This window comes from Aricia agestis, chromosome 13 (assembly GCF_905147365.1).
Source record: "Aricia agestis chromosome 13, ilAriAges1.1, whole genome shotgun sequence".
Lineage (NCBI taxonomy): Eukaryota > Metazoa > Arthropoda > Insecta > Lepidoptera > Lycaenidae > Aricia > Aricia agestis.
The window spans coordinates 15,394,411-15,409,518 of NC_056418.1; the positions used below are offsets into that span (position 1 = coordinate 15,394,411).

Consider the following 15,108-nt stretch of genomic DNA (forward strand, 5'->3'; position numbering starts at 1 on the left):
CTAATTATATAGAGTTTATCTAAGATATAATTTAGATGGTAAGTAGGTACTCGATGTCTTTTATACCTGTTCAATGTTTATTCTTAAAATATGTCAATAGATATTTTATGAGAACTTTTCTTGAAACCGTTATAATTATAATAAAGAACATGAAAAAACTTTTGGTAATATACCACGTATGTTAACTCAAAAAGACTGAAGCATCAAAATATGAAATGGTAATAAAAGATTGAATTATTTTAAAAATACGAAAAATGTTTTATTTAAAATGAATAACAAATAATTTAGTTCATCTCACTCTTGCACAGCTCCTCAGCAAACTCCTTCAGTTCCATTTCATTGACACAATTCAGGAGAAGGTCGTCGACAATCTTTTCGGACACGCTGAAATGAATGAAAATATGTATATAAGGATTAAAAATGGTTTATAATATTACCAAACGCGAACTTTATACTTTTACTTATTACTTTAGTAAGTAAAACATCCATGGAACATATTATTCTCTCATTTTTAGTGTTTCGTACCCAAAGGGTAAAAACTAGACCCTATTACTAAGACTTCGATGTCTGTCTGTCTGTCTGTCTCCAGGCTGTATCTCAAGAACCGCTATAGCTAGACTTCTGAAAATTACACAGATTATGTATATCTGTTGCCGCTATAACAACAAATACTAAAAACAAAATAAAATAAATATTTAAGTGGGGCTCCCATACAACAAACGTGATTTTTTTGGCCTTTTTTGCTCGTAATCAATAATGGTAGCAGGTAGACACTGAAATACTCAAAATATTCTTAATTATATTTGTACTTTAATAATAAATAATTAAGGGCCCCATACAGAAAACACATTTTTTACCTATATTGCTCTATAATGGTACGGAACTTTACATTCACAAGAAGATTTAATTTACCACGTTCTCACAGAAAACCGGCGTGAAACAGCGCTTGCGCTGTGTTTCGCCGAGTGAGTGAGTTTACCGGAGGCCCGATCCCCTACCCTATTCCCTTCCCTACCTTCCCCTATTCCCTTCCCTTCCCTATCCTACCCTATTTCCTCTTAAAAGGCCGGCAACGCACCTGCAGCTCTTCTGATGCTGCGAGTGTCCATGGGCGACGGAAGTTGCTTTCCATCCGGTGACCCGTTTGTTCGTTTACCCCCTTATTTCATTAAAAAAATATATTACCTGCTGATCATTTCTAACGGCTTCCCCAACGAACTGTTGGCATACAAAGCACTAGTCAGCATGTACTGCATGTAATTACTTCTGTACCGCATCAGCTTGTCGATCACTTGCTCTGGCACGTCCAAAGTCATTCGGTATTTGTCTACGTTCAATGTGCCGGTTTGTAACTCTTTTGGTGACTTCACATTATCTTTATTTAATATCTGGAAAATTGCCCAAAATTCTCATTTTTATTGCAAATACTTTTTTTTAATTGTTACAACAATTGCCATAATTAATGTGATAAATTTTTAGTACCTCTTCTTTTCTGGGGGTGGATTTTAGTGGATTAGTGTCTGTAACGCAAATGAGCTGAACATTTTTTTTTCCTTCTGCGCAGTCGTTTCTGGTACTGAAATAAAACGCTTAATGTCATACCTATTCTCAAACTTTAAATCAATCAATCAACTTTTCTGATAAAGAAAATAACATAATATTATATCAATTACTGTTTTATTTTATATATGGCAAATATAAAAAAGATAATATTATTGCAATTTACAAAAGCTCCTTTCGTTTTCGAATAGCAAACAGCGGAATAAATATCCGCAGGAAAGATTTCAAGGCAATTAATGTAAGTTGATCTAGCATTGGCAAATTAATATTTGTGACGTCATTAGGGGAGCACTCGGCTCCAGAGGGTTGTGTCTAGACGTGTATGCCGAGCCTAAACCCTAGTGCTCATGACAAAACGTTGTCACTTTTTTATTATTAATTAATTTAATATTTTCCCCGAAGAATAATTGCGTGGTATATGTTTAATTTCTGAAGTGGGATTTGGATATGATAACATTATTAGGTGCGGTGCTAATGTAATTGTTTTTAAGTTTTATTCTAAGAAGTATGTAACTATATTCATAATAGAATTAACTTCTAAAATTAATCGCCATCGGTGACATAATATTTAGCAATTAATTAAATGTAACTTCTTTTTCCGTGTGCACAAACTGAGCGTTAAAACAAATATGTACTATCAGAGAAGTTAATTCCTAGGCAGATGGGGGACCTACGTAGTTTGGTCGCGTTACGTCAAACCCAGCCGACAGATCACAATTGAATTGACATTTGAATCACAAACAAGATTGAATTGACATGATCCGACCAAATGTCGTTGGTCTGTCAACTGCCTAGGAATCAGTTTCCTCAATGGTGCTTTATTGAGATTATTTAAGTCACGGTCTATCCTTCTCTATTTGTCCTGCGAAAAAGAGATAGCATATAAATTAGGAGCTAGTCCTTAACTTAAGGGACTTCTGACTCGTCAGAGTTCAGCCATCAGTCTATCAAGATTCAAGAAGTGTACAGTTCAGTATAATGATGATACTGTTCTAATCAGTTAAGATCTTTATGTAGGCGTTACATAATTATAATGTTATTTAGTGGGAGTACATTAATATAATGACAATGATAGACTTTATGGAGCAATTGCAGACGTTTTGATTGACACGACCTCGGCCATCTTGGATGTTGATGTCATTTTCGTTAACAATGTTGTTTATTGTTATTTCGGTAACGAGAGATCTAGACATTAGAGACGGCTAGATCTAGACAAGATCACACATAAACTTACAGCCTAGTGACGGACAATAGGACGGATGAATAACTAAATAGTCAATAGAGAAGTCTCTATGATTGAGGCTTCTGTAAAATCTGTCAGATCTAGACTGAATCATACATAAACTTGGCTATAAGTTTATGTATGACTAGCTGTCCCGGCAAACGTTGTTTTGCCCATATTATTTTATTGAAGTGACTAATATATTTATAAGAGACCTGGCTCTCTTAGGCATTTTCAAATATTTAAGAAAATGTTAATAGCGTGTAATATTCTAACTCTGAAAAGAACTGATGGATCTAAACTCCCTCTCGCACGCGACCTCCTTGATGACGCCCACTTCGCAACGGGCCGTGCAGTAGAAATCGTAATACATATTTTAATTTCGCCATAACTTCAAAACCAAACGTCCAATTTTAGTCATTCAAAGACCAAATATTATCTACATTAACTGTACTTAGTAATGAAATAATTTATTTTGATAAGAATAAATGCCATGAGTAAAATAAAGGCATTTAAATGTAGTCCAAAAACATTTCAAGATTTTTTAATAAAAAAATGGTTATTGTGCCTCACTCAACATAGATAGGTATAGTGTGTCCCGGACTTTTTTGTAGATATTTAAAATATCTACAATTACTTAAAACATTTTATGGTTCTATCTTTTATAGTTTAGGTAGCGTACGCGAAAAAAAATAACATTTCTGGTTGATTTTTTACACCTTGCGTCCGAAAATCCCAAATATCTTACGGAACCCTATTTTTTTCCAAAATAAAATTTTGCCTATGTTCAGCAGAATTAATGTAGGATTCCAAATGTTAAAAGAATCTTTCAAATCGGTCTAGTAGTTTCGGAGCCTATTCAAGACAAACAAACAAACAATCAAATCTTTCCTCTTTATAATAGTAGTGTAGATTTAGTCTAGATCTAACAGTAGTAACAGACAAAAGGAAGGATGGATATTTCAAAAATCAATTGAAAAGTCTCTATGATTGAGACTACTTCTTCTTAGATTAAGTACATATATCATATCATGTCATATATCATATCATATCATGTACATATCAATACACATTCAGTTAACCCAGAAGTCACAGTTTAAGAAAAGGACGTATATACATAGTCAAATGACGGATATATACAATCAAATAAAAAGATGGCTGAGGCTAGGAGAGTGAGACTTTTTAGGCCGGTATAAATAGACAGTACTCAAGATGCATCTCGGTCCCAGGACACGGTTCTGTGATTGGTTGGCTGCCAAAATTACGATCAATCATAGAACCGAACCGTGTCTTGAGACCGAGATGCATCTTGAGTACTGACTATTTATACCGGTCTTAGAGCCATTTTCTTTCTCTGGGCGTATCTACCCAAAGGCGTTCCTTAAAACCTTAAAAGATCAGAAACGCTAATTCTGACAAATGATACATCGGAAGCGGAGGGATATTTCACACAATAACAGATATCGAACAGCTTAACAGTTGCGTGACACCAGCTCGTTATGTGCCGGCCTTGTGGCGCTACTTAGCTTAATGCATCTAGACCAGGGGCTCCCAAACTTTTTCAGCCTGCTGCGCAGTTGCACGTCAATATTTTGTCACCCCTACTCTATCTAGCTATTAGAAAAAGCTGCATAAATAAACACCTTTAATGATTATACCTAGGTTATGCAGGTAAATAATAATAAACAAAATATATTGAATCGTCTACCTGCCTCACCTAAAAATATTATAATTTTATTTTTTTGATATTTGTGGTTTCGGATAAGGATGGAGGATCGACTCACGGCGCCCCTGTTGCCTTTCCACGGCGCACCAGGGCACCGCGGCACAGTTTGGTCAGCCCTGATCTAGACCATGTGGCTCCATCGTGCAATACTTCAGATGGCTTCAGACTCTCAATGAATATTGCAACAATATCACATCAGTCTGTGTAAAATAACAATGATTCAGCAACACTTAAAATATGACATAACACACAAAAAGGATTCAAGGGACGTTTCTACCAAATTCTGTATATAATATAATAGTACCCATTTATAATACATAAGTATAGTGCAATCATTCATCAGGGAACACGAAAGTCGCCGAGCTACTTCGCCTATAAGTACCGATTCTCTGTTATTTTTAACCGACTTCAAAAAAGGAGGTTATCAATTCAACGCGTATGTATGTTATATTTCCAGAACTCCCCGTTTTCGTATATATGTTAGCCTGTATCACCGTCTGGACAAATGTGCCAAATTTCAAAAGTAAATGTATGTATGTAATATGTATGTATATTATTATGTTTGTGTTCGCACATCTCTGGATCTACCAGTCTGATTTTAGTAGTTCTTTTATTGTTGTATTAGGCATTGTTCAACTTACGGAATAGTACAAGTTTCATCAAAATCGGTTCAGTAGTTTTGGAGATAGAGAGTTTTAATTCTCAATTACGTACAATTTTGAAGTCTGTTTTCTTTTCAAATACTAAATGTGTTATTTGTGGCAACATTGTAAACTCAGCCTAACCCCATTAAAGGCAGTTGTGAGTTTCCGCGTGGAACATTCCAGACATTACGCCCTTCACAGCGGAAATGACCTTGACATTGGCACGGAAAGGCGAGACAGGATCCGACTGGTACTGAAAGTTGGAGCAGATTCAAATATACCTCTGATTGGAAACTTTATGCTGCGTTTCCACGCTTGCCAAGGCTTGGCAAGCATCCACAAGGCACAAGCGTCCACAAATCTCGCTTGGCATATTTTGGAAGTCGTTTACACGCTCGTGAATACGTCACTGTACAAATTACGTATCCAAGCAAGCGCCCTTTGATCTGTGTCCAAAAACCGACACTACACCGGATCGGATACCATCGTCCACAAGCTCACGCAAGCCAAGCCTGATACTCTCTTTACACGCTTGTGCTTGTGGGACAAGCCTTGGCAAACATGGAAACGCAGCATTACAGTTTGCTAAAACGAGTATATTATAATAGTTTTTGCCCGAACGAAATATGTTGTATTTGATATTATAGTATTTAAACGTCTTGGTGGTGGCATTTGAATTATCCTTTCTTTGTGGATGCCTATGTCAAAAGAGGAATGCATGTGCTCAATTTCAAATTTCCTGCTGGAACGATTTGGCCTGTGCATTGATCTAGCTTTCTATAAAAAAGAGCTTTGCATTATTGTGTTTGTAACACCAGATTGACTGGGGAGCTTTTGAACACGGAATGCCCTATCAGCCGTATGCGATATTGTAATAACGTCTCAATAAAGTCCCACCCTGAGGTCCCACCCATGTTATTCTATTACTCCTTCATCTTTACGTAAACACGAAACTAAAATCATATCGGAATGGTCTCAAAATGGTATCAGCTGACTATTATAGAGGATATTCGATAGTCTTCATAGGGGTAGACTTAAGTCGTCTAAGATCCAGCATTCCAGCAGGCAATAGAAAGCGATGATATCAGTGCTGAGCTCACCAGCCCTTGCCGGGCAGACAATGGGTCACGTAGGGTCATACGTGAGGAACTTATGGCCAATAGAGCCGCATTACCATACTGCATTAGCATGCAAGTTACATCTAATGCTTAATGAACCTGCCTTCCTAATTTGGAACGTCTTGGTCTTTTGGAGGTTAAAGTTAACCCTGGGTTTAATATCATGGTATCGCTTTAATCTCCTGCGTCCTAATAATTTATAAATTACAATATCCGTTATATGTGTCTAACCCAGGGGTTCCCAAACTTATCTTGTCTACTGCCACTTTGAGAAAAATATATGTTGTAGCGCGCCAATTAGAAGAATGTGAGAGTTAACATGATATTACGGCTCTCCTTCATCAGATATCCGAGTGCGCTAGACAGATTAAGTCATGTCTATCGACTGTAGTAACTAAGCAAGAAAATAAAAATACGTGGGTACATATTTATATTTTTTTGCTTCTTTAGGGCGTAAGCAGTTGCACTTTATACACAGAAAACCATATAAGTCATGAGCTAGTTTTGTTAGGGGATAATGGGAGAAATTAAGCAAGGGCGTCGCCAAGGGGGGGCAAAGAGGGGCAGCTGCCCCCCCCCTAGAGATTCTAAAAAAGTTGCCAAATATAATGCAAACAACGACCACTATGAATTAAAATCTGATAATTAAAATAAATACAATGTGTTCATAACTTATTTACAAGTTTTTTATGGTCAAGAGCTCGTGCCCGTAGCTTTACACACCCCTGCGCCATCGGCTGGCGACGCCCTTGAAATTAAGTATTTTACTCAAATATTTCCACGATCCAACAAATGGCTAGTTGGAAGATAGGAATAAGTAAATTTTGCCGGACCTCATATTTGCCGCACTGGAGAAATGCCCGGCTCGCCCTGAGCAGTTGTAATATTTGAAACTAATAGGTTCAAGAGGTTAGTGAGGTGAGAGAGCCACTGCATGGTGCATAAGCATAGTTAGACTTTTATATGGTTAGGTTAGGTTAGTTAGTTTTTAATAAAAGCATTCTAGAATTCGATACAGATACGGATTTGACGCGATAATAAAAACGCACGTAGGCACTTGATATAATTATTGTTTATATTGATAACATATCGACTTTCCACCATTTCCATGAAAGCATTCCAAATATTAGTACAATGTAATCGAATAATCAGTCATGGCTACAATATTATCCACCTCAGTATAATCTACTTTATCATTATTACTGGAAAAACAATACGAAGCTAAATGATAGCTTATCGAATTATTTCATGGAAATATGGTTAATATCCGCTTGGCGCTTGCCTACGATCCGGATTATCTATACTAATATTATAAATCGAAAGTATCTCTGTCTATCTGTCTGTCTCGCTTTCACGCCAAAACTACTGAACCGATTGTAATTAAATTTTGTACACAGATAGTCTAAAGCCTGAAAAAGGACATAGGCTACTTTTTAACTGGAAAAAGGGGTTGGAACGGGGTGTTTATGCGTAAATTTGTTCAAATTAAGTTAGTTCCAAAAAATCATAATAGATGGCGCTGTACGTCACTTACATCGCACAAGCGCTAACTCTAACGTGTTTTTATAACGTGGTAAGGATGAAAAATCCATTCACGTTTTTTATTTGGAAGTAATAAGAAGAGTTGATGTTCGACCCCAGTTTTTAACCCCCGATGCAAAAGACGGTTTAAGTATGACGTGTATGTCTGTCTGTAAACATTGAAGTTTGAAGTAAGCGTACCGCGGAAGCAACTATGTCGTGGAAATTTTGCAGTAATGTAGCCTACACGGAAACGGGAACCACCGCGCGCTATAAGCTGAAGTCCACGCGGACGGAGTCGCGGGCAACAGCATATTGTCACATTGGCCGTAACTTCATTATCAACGTTGCAATATAGGCACTTTGAATTCAGTAGTTGCTAAAATGCAATGTTTTCATGCTGGAGGCAGCACCAGCACAGACCGTAAACAAAAAGTTTTGAACGTTTCTGTCAATATCCAATATATGACGTGTGCAACAATATGTCAGATTTCGGTCGGATGGTTTACTGTATCTTCTAGTGGCGCCCTCTGCTCTGACCCTTTTTTTTGATGCGCAGGGGAAACCTTTTATGGGTGCCCCGGGTTGGGGATGTGGCTCAGTTAAGCTGAAGCCCCCCGGGGGTATGTGGGACTCTTACCCACTAAAACCATCTGCGGTTTGCCTTCAGCCGTGTACGGAGGACTCCCTCCACGACCGGCCGGTCTACCTTAAAGGACCGGACTTCCACCAAAGTTAGGGAGCGCTTCGGCAAAGTGCTTCAGTTCCCCTCGGCGCCGGGACTAGCTGAGCCGGGCAGGTTCCTATCCTTGCCCGGAGCCCTGGATTAAACAGAAGTTTGGAGGTTCGCGTAACGACGCCTCCGCACTCCCATCCCGTAGGACTGTCCATCCTCCATCCTCCACCTCCATCCTCCATGGAGGATGGATCATCCTCTCTGTTCCGCTCCGCGGCTCTCTCTGACCCTTGCGTAATATTCCCTATACTAGCCCCCGGTTTCTGAAAGGTCTGTCAAATCACTGATCAACTAACACTGCTGTTAATTTAGCATGGATGTCAAATCAGTTTGAGTTTCTGATACATTGATCAGCCAAAAATTAACTAATCTATGATCATTTTTAATTTGACTAGCGATTTGTTTGTTTTCGTTCATTGCTTCACTATTAACTATCAAAAATGCAAATTAAATGTGAAAAGAAGGAATTGCAGATTGTCATTGCTTTCAAAAATGTTCTGCGAATTTCAAATCTGATACTTTTTGAAACATTGATCAGACGAAAATTAACTAATCTGTGATCAGTTTGATTTGACATGTGATTTGTTTATTTTCGTTCATTTGTCAGAATTCCGAATTTCAATTTTTCAGACGATATCGAGTCCTAAATTCTTCTTCATTATAGAAATGAAATTGATTATAATATACATTTTTTGCAAGTAAAACGAGTACTGCAAATAAACAATTTATTTGCAAAATCAACGTATTTCTTACGAATTTTTATTAAAACTTCATAATAAATGTGTTTACGAACCTTATAATAACGTAGTTTCAAAGAGAAAATGTAGATTCACATAAAAAATAAATTGAATTCACAAGTTAATTCACCCAGAATTACCGATTAGTTGACACAGCTTTTGACAAACCTTTAATCTATGATCACGGCTTGACAAGCGTTTCGGAAACCCAAAATGGCGGTTGACATATCGTTCCCGAGTCAAATTGAACAGCTACCGTCAACTGACGCGCTGATCAAATTAAACTAACTAACCGTGCTTCTAGCAACCCAATTGTTACTTGACAAGAGATTTAACAGGCGATTAGTTAATTTTAGTGTTAATCAGCCTTTCAGAAACCGGGTGCTAGTCAATGGCGGGTAACCTTAAATTTAAAACCATCCTACGTCCATTTGCGGAACGAAAAGCATTGAAAATCTACAGTCCAAATATTATTATCTCAATCGGTTCAGGGCAGCAGCGGTTAAAATGTGAAGGAGGCGACAGACGGACAGACGCATATTTTACCATTTAATATATCTTCATAATATTCAGGAATATTATTAGATGTTTAATTTTGTAAAGGCGGTGTATTTTCAGTTAAAATGCATGTCGTATGTGAGTCACCGCGTACTGTGTTGGAATGTAGAGATTCTCTATATTTACAAGAAACATCAAAATTGACCTTGCCATGCGACCATATGCTGACTATTAGGAAGTTATTATGTTATAACCATTTCGTTAGCATCAAATACGTAATGTTACTAAATAGCAACTAACCTTAAGGCTTTAAATATGCCATACAACTAGAACGATTTTAATGAAATGCACAAATATAGAGTAATCTACGGAGAAGGATATGGGGCACTTTTATTACAAGAAAGAGGCAGATTTGATAGTAAAGTTAGATATCAGAAATGTATGAGATTTGACATAGCACATCGCAAGCGCATTTGCACCTAACTTCGCTATCAGAACTATCAAATGCAGGGATCTTAGAGCTAGACAGCACAAAGTATTACATAATCGCTATCAAATATAGCTGGTCCCTCGTGGACCACCTGACTCAAGCCCGTGGGCCGCCGATGGGTCGGAGCCGGCCAAATTCAGCATTAACTCACAGATGACCAAATATGGGCATATGTGGGCGTGACATCGCAGCGTATAGTCGACGAGGAAATTTTGTTGAAGAAAATTACACCGAATGATATTGTTTCTTCCTGTGTACGATGTTACCTAACTAACATAGAAAATGCATATAAATGTATTTTAATAGCGTCGTCTGTTTTGCAATAAAATATGACAAAAAGAGCAGAACGATCGGGATTTTTTTAGAGTTGCTTGGCAAAATCTCTATCTATGACAAAGTTGCACGTACAACATTTTCCCACATTTACATTTATTTGACTTCTGTTTGGAAATAGTAGCATAGGCTCAAGAGAATGAAACTAGATATACCTACTCATGTCAATCTTTAAACAAGTCTTAAATCTTTATCCCACCAAAAACATGAAATATAAAAAGGAGCCAAGCAAAATATTGCATAGCTATGCAATATATCTATCGTAAAAAGTTTTCAGATCACATTCAAGCCAAGCCTTCAACTTATTTTGAAATTTAAATCAACATTCAGTGAAGGTATCAATAAAATAAATTGCCAAGCCACTATAATAACTATAAAATAAAGAAAATTATTGATTTCCAAAATTTTAGAAAATACTCAATTGTATTTCAAATTCAATAATAAATAGTAAAAAGTAAATAAACTTATTATTTAAGGGGGGTTCCCATACAAATTTACGGTACGGAACCCTATGTACGCCACTCCGACTCGCACTTGGCCGATTTCATAATTTTTCCTTTCATTGTGGATAATGAACTACCTTATTGCCAAATTTCAAGATTCTAAGTCTGCTAGAAGTACCTTAGAATTTTGATGATCTGTCAGTCAGTGAGTGACAAAATGTAGTAACTTTGATCATCCGTAACTATTAAACTATTTATCAAAATATTATGTAATTTGTAAGTTCAGCGGTGACTAAGAGCAAGTATTAAAACTTAATACTTGCTCTTAGTCACCGAAATTCTAAATCCCTAGCTTTGTTAACACAGAAGATAGAGGGGGTCTAAAATAGCCGCAAACCGCTTCGAGAAAAGTATGGTACGGCCGTGCCTTTGCTAAAAAGCTTGGCTGGGGCACTGCCGTGCCCCCAGATACACACAACTTCCTGGGGAAATTTCCTCGAAGTATCGCCATACCCACCAAAATCGGTTTAACGATTTGGGTGTGAAGAGGTAACATACTTACATACTTTTGCATTTATAATAATATAAGTATGGATGTTGCGACGATTGTACATTGAAATTGGAACTGTACATTCTGAGCGCCTGTTCATTAAGAAAGGCCCAGTTATCCGATGTTAAGAGGAGTCCACACCGCCGTTTTTCCATACAAACGTTGTCCCCTGTTTCCTCCCTGGATAATGCCGGTAGAGTTATGATTTTTTTCCTGAATGGCTACTATTAGCATGTCCCTATGTTTTCTTTTTTTTCATAATTTTATTATTAAAAACGTCCAAAAACCCAAAAAAATGGCCGGATTTTGCTCTGTGTTCAAACAACCAGAAAACAAAACTGGCTAAAATATACAAAAAAAATAAAACATAGGAACACAGCTCAAGCCTTGCTTTAACTCTTGATGAAATAAATACTTAAATCGGTTAAGTTTTGGAGAAGGAATTAGCGGACAACGAATCGAAGATTTTCTGTTCTTTTATTAGAATTTTTGTCGTGTTGTCTCTATCGCGCTCTGCGGTGGGAGACTTGAGATTGGTGAGACAGCAATACATTTTCAAATACCTCAATTTCTCTCGCCCTTGGTGTATCCTCTTAATTATGCGATATTTATTAACCGCTGAATTCGGTAGCACGCAATGTTTAAATGCATTTTTAAACTTCGAACTTTTGTTGTAAACGAAACAAGGTTACAGGTTCTTCGAATTATTTTACTATACCTTGAATGTTGACCTGCATGATTTAAGAGTGAGATTTTAAAAATATTATTTTCTTAAATAATTGTACCTAGTACCTATTGACGACTATTTCAATATCTGTTCCCATTAGTGAGTATAATACCTACATTATTATACCTAATGGCAAAAAGTTGTTACGTTACCTTTGTATTATAGGAAAATATTTTCACGGACATATAGTGCCATCTAGCGTCAAACCAGCAAAACTTATCGAGGGAACACCGACAACATAAATCCCCTACTCAATACTAGATGGCATGAGGTGCGCAAGTACATACTCGAACCTTCTAGAAAAGTCCAACATTTGTTTACGTGTTTACCGGTTTATTTTGTTTACGTGTTAACATGTTTATGTTTATTGTGGTACATGCTCGAGCCTCTTAGAAAGTTCCCACACTTGTTTACTTGTTTACGTGTATCGAGAACTTTCTGGAGTTCGTCTCGCCATATAAAAAGCCGCAGGTAGACGGCCCGGCAGTTCAGTTTGATCTGAGCGATCTTCGAGGCGATTTCATAGCGACAACAAGTGATCAATAGTGAGTGAACCAGTGAAACCTGCGACTTGGCTACGACCTAGGACAGTGATAGTGCTTAGTGATTGGACCTAGTGATTAGTGTTTGGACTTAGTGCTAAGTGTGACCTAGTGCGTGCTTGTGTGACCTAGACTTAGTGAATAAAGTCTTCAAGAGAGTCACCAGGTCTTTCTCTCCAAATCCTTCGAACCCTAGCACGTAATAATATTACCTTTCATTGATGTTGGATATCTCTGAGGCTTTGTTCTCTCCGTTGTTGCAATCGCCACCCTAAAAAAAGGACATAATATTTATTATTTAAGTGTCCACATATTTAATATCTCTTTAATATAATAATTTTACCGGCCGATGTTTTCTTTTGTATAAAATAAAGGGCCAAACGAGCACCTGATGGAATGCAACTACCGTCGCCCATGGACACTTGCAACATTAGAAGAGCTGCAGCCTGCAGGTGCGTTGCAAGTAAAGAAACTTTTCAGCAATACGTATATTATGGCAGAAAATGGCAAAAGATTCGGCACGTTTACTAAACATAAACGCAATTGTGTTGAAAATGTAAAAAGTATAAGCTCGTAGTTTTTCGTTACTATTGTCTCTCACTCTAATATTTACTTATCTCGTTCGCACACGGCTATGAAAGAAGACTTGCCAATATTCGATGAATGGTGGATTTTTTTCTACACTATATTTAGATACGACTTAACTAGTAAACAATATAATTAGACATTATTCATTCACCACATGAGCTGGCTCATTACTGTAGACAATACGTACACGGACTCACACGGTAAACAGATGACCACAGGGAGACCTTCGCTCTGATAACATATAAATCAACTAAAGTAATAGGATAATTCATCATCAGCAACCGGTGGTAGGCTTCATGTAGACTTTCAGAGAACATTTTCAAAAATTTATTCTGAATAAAAAAAATTTTGAGTTTGAGTTTGAATTTTGAGCAATCCAATATGGTTTATCCATACTAATATTATAAATGCGAAAGTGTTTCTGTCTGTCTGTTGCCTTACCTTACCTTACCTTTTCAAGCCTAAACCGCTGAACCAATTTTGCTGGGTATGGAGATAATTTGAGTGCCGGGAAAGGTCATAGGATACTTATCATAAAAAATGTACGGTGATAAACGAATTGCGAGCTTCATCTAGTACTAATTATAAAAAGAAAATACTTGAGAGGTGTCAAGGGACACCCGAATGGAACGATTCTTATGTTCAAAAAACCTGTATACACTAAAAAAAGTATTAAAAAAACGCCATCTAGTTGACGCACATGAATACTTACATCAACGCCCTCTGCCACTAACATTACCTAATAAAAAAGTGTCGAGGTCAAATATCGTTCTGTCTAGCATCCTTTACGCCGAACGCGCGATAAGGAACTTCGTTCCAAAAGTTTGTGTGTTTGCATCGAATATGCTCGGAAACTACTGGGTCGATTATGATGAAAGTTACCGCTGCCAAAGCTAAGTTATTGGATCGAAAATAGGGGAGTTACAAATGGACACCTTAGCGCTTCCAGCATGGCTTCGGAATTATTATAATATTTTGTATCTTAAGTTTCTCATACTCTACAATGTAGAAAACGTAGACTCTACGTTTTCCTGATACATTTTACATGAATTATGTTGATTTTGTTAAACTATAGTCGGAATTGTGAGTCGAGCTACAACCATTATGGTAGGTCAAAGAAGTTACATTTTCAAATTTTTGTCTATATAATATAATCTAGTCGGGATTCGAACCCGCGCCCCCGCAGTTTGCAGCCGGCGAATGCATCGCTTACGTCACCCCGCGCGATAACGCGCTTTTATTTTCGGTCGCGGCTAGTGATGCGAGCAGTTTGTGTCGATATCGATATAAGAGTCCTGAGTAATAGTCAATTTTAGTGATATATAAACAGTATATATATTAAACACTGTTCGCTGTAATGTCGTTAAAGTAATAGGGCTTATGAAACGTAGTACATCACAAAAATACATATTACTTACATACTTTGGATATTTTTTTTGTTGGTATATTTTGCCGTTTTAATCCGACACTACACGCTTCATTCAGAATTTATTACTTAAGTTTACAATGTTACAAGTTGATGTTGGAAAGGACATTTGACTGAGACAGTCCTTTCTTAAATTTTTATTTCATAAAAAAAACCCATTAAAGTTTTTCTACATTGAAGTTTCGGCGCCAGGATATTCCAAATGAATGTAATAAAAGCATCGGAGAATGCGCGATACTGATGACAT

General features: G+C 37.2%; 1 protein-coding gene across 1 annotated transcript in view; it reads right to left on the reverse strand.

The window, feature by feature from the left end:
- Window positions 1-240: 240 nt before the first annotated feature.
- LOC121733134 overlaps window positions 241-15,108 on the reverse strand; it is a 52,452-nt gene continuing 37,584 nt past the window's right edge. Inside the window, exons 16-19 of the mRNA XM_042123299.1 lie at window positions 13,060-13,118; window positions 1,483-1,576; window positions 1,186-1,388; window positions 241-384 (exon numbers count right to left, since the gene is read on the reverse strand). Of these exons, the coding sequence (XP_041979233.1) occupies window positions 285-384; window positions 1,186-1,388; window positions 1,483-1,576; window positions 13,060-13,118 (456 nt within the window). The 3' untranslated portion in view covers window positions 241-284. The remainder of the gene's footprint in view (window positions 385-1,185; window positions 1,389-1,482; window positions 1,577-13,059; window positions 13,119-15,108) is intronic.